At 36.2% G+C, this 9,590-nt stretch overlaps 1 protein-coding gene across 4 annotated transcripts in view; it reads left to right on the plus strand.

Moving 5' to 3' along the window:
- RHBDL2 (rhomboid like 2) overlaps window positions 1–9,590 on the plus strand; it is a 40,198-nt gene that overhangs the window by 20,725 nt on the left and 9,883 nt on the right. For 3 of the 4 annotated variants that reach the window (XM_023524000.1, XM_011381340.2, XM_023523998.1), the window contains one exon: window positions 3,259–3,371. In XM_023524000.1, coding sequence (XP_023379768.1) covers window positions 3,259–3,371 — 113 coding nt within the window. Of the gene's footprint in view, window positions 1–3,258; window positions 3,422–9,590 lie in introns of all 4 variants that reach the window. The other variant, XM_023523999.1, reaches the window with a different exon arrangement.

Here is a 9,590-nt window from a genome sequence, read left to right on the forward strand (position 1 = left end):
AGAATGATGAGCGCAGTGGGTATTTAAGAGGAAAAAGAGGTTAAGAAAGAGTCTTTGCAGTTTGGGCTAGGGCTGCTCCTAATTTCTTAAGGAAGTAGGATATGACCACAATTATATGGTCAAATATATGGCAGGGAAATGTAATTTCTGTCATCTTCTGAACACATGCTACGGAGTGTCCCACTTGACAGCTAACCATTTGAAACAAAGGTAGTGCCCAATGGGCTTTAGGAGGGCCTCTCTGCAGAAGGTGTGGTTAATATCCATGTCTGTCCCTCCCTGTCAGCTGGCAGTGTTTATTTACTATGCTGTGTGGAAGCCTCAGAAACAGTGGATCACCTTGGACACAGGCATCTTGGAAAGTCCATTTATCTACAATCCTACGAAGAGGGAGGAAGCCTGGAGATTTATCTCATACATGCTGGTACATGCTGGGTAAGGAATGACAGTTAAGTCACTGATGTTAGAAGGGACTATCAGTAATTGTAATCCTTAACGTTTGTTCAGTGCTTTACCATTGATAAGGTTCTTTCATGTCTATATCTTGTTTGAGCCTCACAGCAACCCTAGAGGCAGGTGTAACTCTCGCCGTTTTATGTCTGAGGCTTAAGGGGTGTAGTTACTTGCTCCTTGTCACACTGCTAAGTTGCAGAGAGCTAGGACCTCACCCCATTAGTGCTGACTCCAAGTCCAGTGTACTTTACATTGCATTATAACTGCCTAATACTAGTATTTACATAGAGATATTAATGAGAAAAGATCAAATCATTACCAAATCAAAAACATGTCCCCTGGTTGTCTGACATTGTTAAATGTTTCCTTTAAGAGATGAAACATCACTCCCCACTCTCTCTGCCCTATCACACACTTAAAAAAATTAATTCATGAACATTTTGATGAATGTAAATACCATTATCCATCTAAAATAATACAAACAATAGGAGATGCAGTGTCTGCCTTTTACTTTTGCTTGTAGTTCTTAAATGCTAATAGCCTTTTATGACCTTGCTCAGAATCCATGATTCATCATGCCCACTGCAGACGGTGGACAACTTGCTGCTGGCCCCACCTCTGTGGTGGACTTTTGGAGTTTCAGATGAGGCCAACTTTATGTGACCTAGCCAGCCCTGAACCTTGAAGGATGACTGTAGCCTGTGGCTAAATAGCATTCCATGGCAGGATGCGGGGCTCAGAGGCTTGACAAGTCAGGGGCAAAATTGCCCAGTTTTTGTGGACACTTCCACACTTTGGTTTTCCATTTAACAAGTATGTTCTAAGCAATTGTGGCTCCTGCACTCAAAGAATTTAAAATTGTAAGGGGGGAACAGTTAACTAATAATGCAAGGCAGTATAATATTATAATATACAGTAGCTACTTAATCTCTTTGTGCCTCAGTTTCCACATCTGTAAAATGGGGTAACAGTACCTACCTCATAGGGTTGCTGTGATTAAATCAGACAATGATTATAACATAATTTTCACATAATTGACACACGTTAAGGCACTCAAAAAGAATATGCAAGGCTGTGTAGGACATGTCACATATGGGGTTGCATAAATTAGGAATGTTTTTCGATGCAAGTAATGAAAAAATCTTAACAGGCTTAAACAAATGAAGGCCAATTTTTTCCCGTGTAAGCAGCACACAGGTAGGTGGTTCGTTCACCAGTTTAATGAAGCCAGGACTCTAGGTCCTGTGCTGGAACCCCGGCTTTTCCCTTGGCCTTTCTTTCATGGTTGCAAGTTGGCTGCTGTGATGCAGCTAACCCTACCAAAGAGAGGTTAGGAAAGTATTAGCTCTTCTAGCCTCAGTAGAGGAGGTAGAGAAGGGATAAAAAAAATAGATGTTGGATAAGCTACGGTAACATGAACAGAAAGAGAGAAAGATCAGAATGGGGATAGCTTCACAGATGACATGAATTTATGTTAGACCTTAAAGGGTGAATAAAATTTGGATGAAAAAATTAGTTATTTCTATTTCAGGTATTTGATAGGATCTTATCTCTCTGCTACTTCTACTCTGGATGTTTAGCAGCAGAAAGAGTGCTTGGGGTGATTCTTTGGGATTTTTGTGCTATTGGTCACCTCGTCTTCGAGCTGTTTCCAGAGGACAGGATGGGATGGATGACTTTCTTTGACCTTGTTCGCTATCACAAAGTACGCATGGTTCCAAATCCCCTTTATGCTTGAGGTCTCCATAAGACTAGTATAACTGTCCTTGCTAGACTATTCTTTGATGAATTACGTTACCTCTCCTATATCTGTGAAGATGGCTTGGACAGAGAGTTGTGGCTGGGTGCGCACATGGCCATAAGGGTAAGTAATCTGTTCTGCCAGGTATGCCCAGGGAACCTCTTTAGTGATCTGCTGGATATTTGTTAAGTAAATGATAACGTAAAACAATACAAAATCTGCTGCATTTTGTGGAAGATCCAACAACTACTTTGTTTTTTAACTTTCTGGTTTAACCTGAAATCTCTTAAAAAAAAAAAAAAAAAAAGCATTGTGCTACATAGCCACTAAATTGAGGATTACTCTAATGGGAGAATTTATCATATTACATTCAGAGATTCTCCAGAGATCCTTGTGGAGTGTGACAAGCAAAATAATATGAATTTTATTTTAAAATATTTTTACCTATTTAAAAACTATAATAAAAAACACTTGTACTCCAATATGTTATATGCCAAATTGTAGTACATGAGAGATTCCATCTTTAGCTAGTGTTTCTAGGTAAGTTTTTTTTATTCTCACAAACTTTTTTTAAAAACTGGAAATGAGGTTTCTCTTGCCATCTCTGTTTTATTATAGAACATTCTGAGATTGAAGTTGTTTAAAAATCTATTGAAATGTAAACTCAGTATGAGTGAATTGGCATTCTCTCAATACTATGCAACTGAAACAAAATCAGATGCTAAGGCTGACATAAAATGGCAATTGTTCTCTTAAGCCTAATTTCAAGTTTACATTCCTTAAGCCAGTCTCATTGCTCTCTGTTTGACGTTATCAGTAATTATTATTAAACAGAAATTGTGAAATAAATGTATGCTTCTAAAATACCTTTTTATCGGTTTTCCATATTGAAGCTCCATGTAAGATTTTATTAAAAAAAAAAAAAAAGTCTTGCTAAAAAATTTAGAAAATGGAATTCAAGTTAAGCAAGTCTTTAACTAGAAACAACACTTCAATGCCTATTGCTCCCCTAAGGAAATAGCTGCCTGGGTTAGAATATTTGACAACTGTATTTGTCTCTGCAGAGTTCAGCACATCTTGGGGAATCTTATTATGCAGCTCATTTTGGGTATTCCCTTGGAAATGGTCCACAAAGGCCTCCGAGTGGGGCTGGTGTACCTGGCAGGAGTGATTGCAGGTTAGTGTTCCGAGGGCAACATGAAATCAACACCTCTGGACTCTTAGTAGGTAATAAAGCAAAGGTAATAAACATTGATAATGGGCTTCTTATTTAAGATGTATTGTACTTCTAATACGTGCTAGGAAATCTAATAAGCCTTGGAGATGAGTTAATTAGAGATATTAGAGAAAAGATAGGCATATAGAAATAACTCATTATGACTATCCTCAGGTAGCTATCTCACAGACAGGGTTTTACACAATTGGAAAATGAGTACTTTGATGCCTAGGTGCATATGTTGGGTAAAGGCCTAAAGTCAGATCATGAGGGCCCTTATGTGTCAGACTAATGATTTTGGAAAGTAACCTGATCAAATTTGCATTTAAGAAAAAGAAATTTAAGAGAATTTAGAGAATAGTTAAAGAGGCCCAAAGACTGAGTAGGGACTAGTAGCATATACCTGTGATCTTTAAAATTGGTTGAGCCTAAGATGATACATTACAGTATGGGCAGAAAATATCAGAATACTCATCTATTTATTTATTTATTTATGTATTTATTTATTTGAAACATTTTTTAAAGTTAAATGTTTTATTTTGAGGCAATTATAGATGTACACTGCAGTTGTAAGAAGTAAATACCTAAAGGTACCATGTACCCTTTATCCAAACCCCACGATGGTAACAGCTTGCAAAATTATAGTACGGTACCACGACCAGGATATCCACATTGATACAGTCAAGACACAACACATTTCCAACACCACAAGCTATGCCCTCTTCCCTCCCACCCCCAAACCCTCCTTTACCCCGGGCAACCACTAATCTGGTCTCTATTTCTATAAGTTTCTCACTTCAAGAATGTTATATAAATGGAATAATACAGTATATAGCTCTTTGGGATTGGCTTTCTTCATTCTGTATAATTCTCTGGAGATTAATTATCTAGGTTGTTGCATGTATCAATACTTCATTTTTATTGCTGAGTAGTATTCCATGGTATGAAAATACCACCATTTATTTAACCCTTTGCTCATTGGAGGATATCTGGGTTGTTTCCAGTTTTTGGCTATTGCAAATAAAGCTGCTGTAAACATTTGTGTACAGGTTTTTGTGAACATCGGTACAGAGTTTTGTGAACACGAGTTTTCATTTCTCTAACATAACTGTCCAAGAACACAGTTGCTGGGTTGCATGATAGTTGCATATTTAGTTTTATAAGAACCATCCAAAGTCTTTTCCAAAATGGCTGGTCCATTTTACATTCCTCCTACTATTGTATAAGTGATTCAGTTTTCCACATCTTTATCAGCATTTGGTGTTGCCACTGTTTTTCATTTTAGATTTGCTCATAAGTGGGAAATGATATCTTATCACGGTCTTAATTAGCATTTCTCTAATGGCTAGTGATGTTGAACATCTTTGCATGTGCTTATTTGCCATCTGTATCTCTTCTTCAGCGAAATGTCTGTTCATGTCTTTTGCCCATTTTCTAATTATTTTCTTTTACTGTTGAATTTTGAGAGTTCTTTATATATTTTAGATCCTAGTCCTTTACCAAATATGTAGTTTGCAGATATTTTCTCTCAATCTGTACTTTGTCTTATCATTAACAGGGTCTTTCACAGAGCAAAATTTTTTAATTTTGATGAAGTTTAATTATCAATTTTCCTTTTATAAATCATGCTTTTGGTGTCATTTTCTCCTCTGTTACCTTCTAAAAAAGTTTTATGTTTTACATTTAAATATGTGATCCATTTGAGTTGGTTAATTTTTATATAAGGTGTGAAGTTTAGATTGAAGTTCTTTATGTTTGTTTATTTGCCTACGGAAATCCAATTACTTCAGAACAATCTGTTGAAAAGACTATTCTTCCTACATTGAATTACTTTTGCACCTTTGTCAAAAATCAGTTGGCGGTAATTGTATGAGACTATTTCTGGATTCTCTTTTTTGTTCCATTGATTGATATATCTATCTCTCCACTAATACCACATAGTTGATACCACTGCAGCTACATAAGAAGTCTTGAAATCAGTTAGAGTAATTCCTCTCATTTTTCTGCTCATTTTGGAGATTAGTTTTTGCATTTTTCCCTTTTTTTTTTTTTTTTTTAAAAAAAGATGGCTATCTGATTTACTGGCTTTTTTTCTGGGATGACAAAAGGGTTTCAGAAGTAAGCTATCTAACAGATGTTAAACAACAAACACAAAATATGTCCTTTTGAGGACATAATGTTATTTTCTCTTAAAGAATAAGAATGCAACTGCTTTTCCAAAAATATTTATGCTATGAAAAGGACATTTTGAAAACTGGTCTTTGGAAATCATTCCATTTTTATGTGATTTTGCTTCTGAAAATGATGCAATAACTCTTACAAGTTCTCACTTTAAGAGCTGGGAAACAATTTCCTAATCTGTTTTAAAATTTCTCAGTGAAGAGTTTTAAATTTATGTATTGCAACTCTTTCTGATTAGTTTGCAAGAATCAATGACTGACATAAGGAAAGGTGGGAATTAATAGCCAAATTACAGCAAAATTTTTGCATAATTGGAGTAAGCACAGCCAACGATGTAGTTCTTCCATTTTAAATTATACATCATTTAAAAAGTTTTATATTTTGGCTATGACAGTGATTCAGAAAAAATTTCTATAGGAAAGTAACTGAATTTAGAAGTATAAAGTAGTCCCCCCTATCTGCTAAGGGTAGCTTCCAAGGCCCCCAGTGCATGCCAGAAACCACAGATAGTACCAAACTCTCTATATACTGTTTTTCCCTATACATACATATCTATGATAAAGTTTAATTTATAAATTAGGCACAGTAAAAGATTAATAACAATAACTAATAATGTAACGGAACAATTATAACAATGCACTGTAATAAAAGTTATGTAAATGTGGTCTCTCAAAATATCTTATTGTATTATATGTACAGTGTGGATATGCTGGACAAAGGGATGATTCACATCCTGGGCTGGATGGAGCAGGATGATGTGAGATTTTATCATGATACAATGGCACTCAATTTAAAACTTATGAATTGTTTATTTCTGGAATTTCGAATGAATATTTTTGGACTGCGGCTCACTAAGGGTAACTGAAACGGGAAAGTGAAACCACAGATAAGGGGGGACTATTGTATCTGTATTTCTGTGTCATGATATTTAACCAGGATTTAAAAAAAAATAGGATGCTTATTTAATAACACTGCTCATTGAAAGATTTTTTTAAAATTAAAGATTATTTTTTAGAGCAGTTTTAGGTTCACAGCAAAACTGGGAGGAAGATACAGAGATTTTTCTAAACACCTCTATCCCTACACATGCACAGCTTCCTCCATTATCAACAGCCTCCAACAGAGTGGTACATTTCTTACAACTGATAAACCTACATTTATACATCATAATCACTCAAGTCCATAAAACATAGGGTTCACTCTTGGTCGTGTATATTCTATGGTTTTGGGCAAATGTGTAATGACATGTATCATCATGGTATCATAGAGTATTTTCACTACTCTTAAAATCCTCTGTGCTCCACCTATTTATTCTTCCCCCAACCCCTAAGCCCTGGCAACCATTGATTTGTTTACTGTCACCATAGTTTTGCCTTTTCCAGCATGTCATGTAGTTGGAATCATAGAGCAGGTAGCCCTTTCATATTGGCTTCCCTCACCTAGTAATATGTTTTAGTTTCCCCATGTCTTTTCATGGCTTTAAGGCTTTTTTTTTGTTTAATTAAAAAACTTTAAAAAAATAGTTTTTTACTTCATTAATTAATTATGCAATACAAAATATTGTGTAATTTATATGTCCCATCCTTTAAAATTTGATTTTTGTGTTTTCAAAAAACAAATTAGTGCAGTAGCACACATACGTGTAATTTATAAGTCAGTAAACATACCTATATTGTTGTGGATGGTTATACTAGTTTCCTACGGCTGCCATCACAAAGCACCACAAACTGGATGGCTTAAAACGACAGAACTACATTGTCTTACAGCTCTAGAAGCCAAAAGTCTGAAATCAAGGTGTCAGCAGAATCATGCTCTTTCCTCTGATCCTTGCCTCTCTCTCCCTAGCTTCCGGCAATGGCCATCTGTCCTTGATATTCCTTGGCCTGCAGACATAGCACTTCAATATCTGCCTCCAATGTCACATGGTGTTCTCTCTTTGTGTGTCCCTCTCTCCTATTCTTATAAGGACATAGTCATATTGGTTTAGGGGCCCACTATACGCCAGTATGAGTTTATTGTAACTAATCTCATCTGTAAGAGTTCTATTTCTAAATAAGGTCACATTCTGAGGTGCTACAGGGAGTTAGGACTTCAACATGTCTTTTGGGGGTTGGGGCACAGCCCACCCATAGAGGTGCTTAAAATTTTTTTTACCTATCAAAACTTTGTCAGCCTCCTAGAGCAGTGGGGATGGAGAGTGGGAAGAGCTATGAGACAGAATTGGCAAGACTTAGCGACAGACAGCTCCCCATCCTACTCTCCTCCTACTTTTGTGGGTCCTGTTTATTCACCTTCTAGTTCCGTTCCTGCATACACCTTTTTTCCTGACCTTGAAAGCCTTTTGTATTTCCTCCACAGCATGATTTCAACCTGTGGAATCAGCTCTGCCCCAGTTTCAGAGAAGGGAGAACATGAATAACCTGTTCAGATCCTTGCCTATTTTTGCAATAGCTTCTTGGCGGGTATCTCTTTGATATTATGGTATATACTTTACACTGCTGCCTGGGTCACCTTCCTCAAACACAGATTAGATCATATTATACCCTTCCCAGAACATTTACAGAGGCCAAAAGAAAATCAAAATGTCCAAGATTGCTCTTTATTACCTTTCACTGCCTGGTTCCATTGCCTTACTCCTCTCTCTCTTTTTCTCTCTCTCTCTCTTTCTCTCTTTATGGAAGAATGAAGTTCTTTACTAATGTCTGAAAAAGAAATTATACATGAAGAGGTTAGGGGAAGATTTGATGTAAAATGTCCTTTTTTAAAAATCTTTTTTTTGAGGTATGATTGACATACAAAAATCTGTACATATTTAATGTGTACAACTACATGAGTTTGGAGGTAAGTATACACCCATGAAATCATCACCACAATCTCCGCCGTAAATAAATCCATCTCCTCAAAAAGTTTCCTCTTGCCCATCGTCTTTCTTGGTTTGCTTTTTTTCTAGATTCCTTCATAGGTAACATAATTCTAGTTTCCCTACTCTTGCTCCTGGCAAAGTGTGGTCCATGGATCAGCAGCATTCACATCACCTGGGAGCTTGTTAAAATGCAGAATGTCGGACCCCAAACCAGACCTATTAATGAGAATCTGCAGTTAAACAAACGTATAGGTGCTTGAGAAGCAATTCGGCCCAGGGACCCCAATCTGACTGATCATCAGAATCAACTGGAGAGCTTGTTACAGCTGATGCTATCCAGATCCCACCCAGATCTACTGAATCAGAATCTCTGGTGATATGGCCTTGGAATCTGAGTTTTTTGTTTTTCTGTTTAGTGAGGTGTAATTGACAAATAATAAACTGTACACATTTAAAGTGTACAATTTGATGTTTTGATATGTGTATATAAAAACTAGCATCACAATCAAGACAATAAGCGTATCAGTGCTCCCCCCATCCTGCCCACTTTTGCTTGGTAACCACTGATCAATATAAATTAATTTGCATTTTCTATAATTTTATATAAATGGAAGCATAAAGTATTTATTTTCATCTGGCTTCTGCCACTCAGCATAATAATTTTGAGATTTATTCATGTTGTGTATATCAATAGTTGATTCCTTTTTATTGCTAAGTAGCATTTCATTGTATGGATGTACCACCATTTGCTTACCCAATCTTCTGATGACGGACATTTGGATTGTTTCCAGTTTGGGGCTAATGCAAATGAAGCTACTATGAACATGTGTGTATAAGACTTTGTGTGGATAAATACATTAATTTCTCTTGGGTAAATACTTAGAAATGGAATAGCTAGATCCTGTCATAGGGTGCGCTTAATTTTTAAGAAACTTGCAAACTTTTTAAATAGCTTTACTGCGATATAATTCATCATACAATTCACTAATTTAAAGTGTATAATTAAAAGATAAAGCGTATAATTAAATGTGTTAGTTTTTTTGGGGTTAATTCACAGGGTTATGCACCCATCATTATAACCTAATTTTAGAACAATTTTGTCCTTCAAAGAAACCCTATACCCATTAGAGTCACTT

The sequence above is a fragment of the Pteropus vampyrus genome, unplaced genomic scaffold, assembly GCF_000151845.1.
Source record: "Pteropus vampyrus isolate Shadow unplaced genomic scaffold, Pvam_2.0 Scaffold435, whole genome shotgun sequence".
NCBI lineage: Eukaryota > Metazoa > Chordata > Mammalia > Chiroptera > Pteropodidae > Pteropus > Pteropus vampyrus.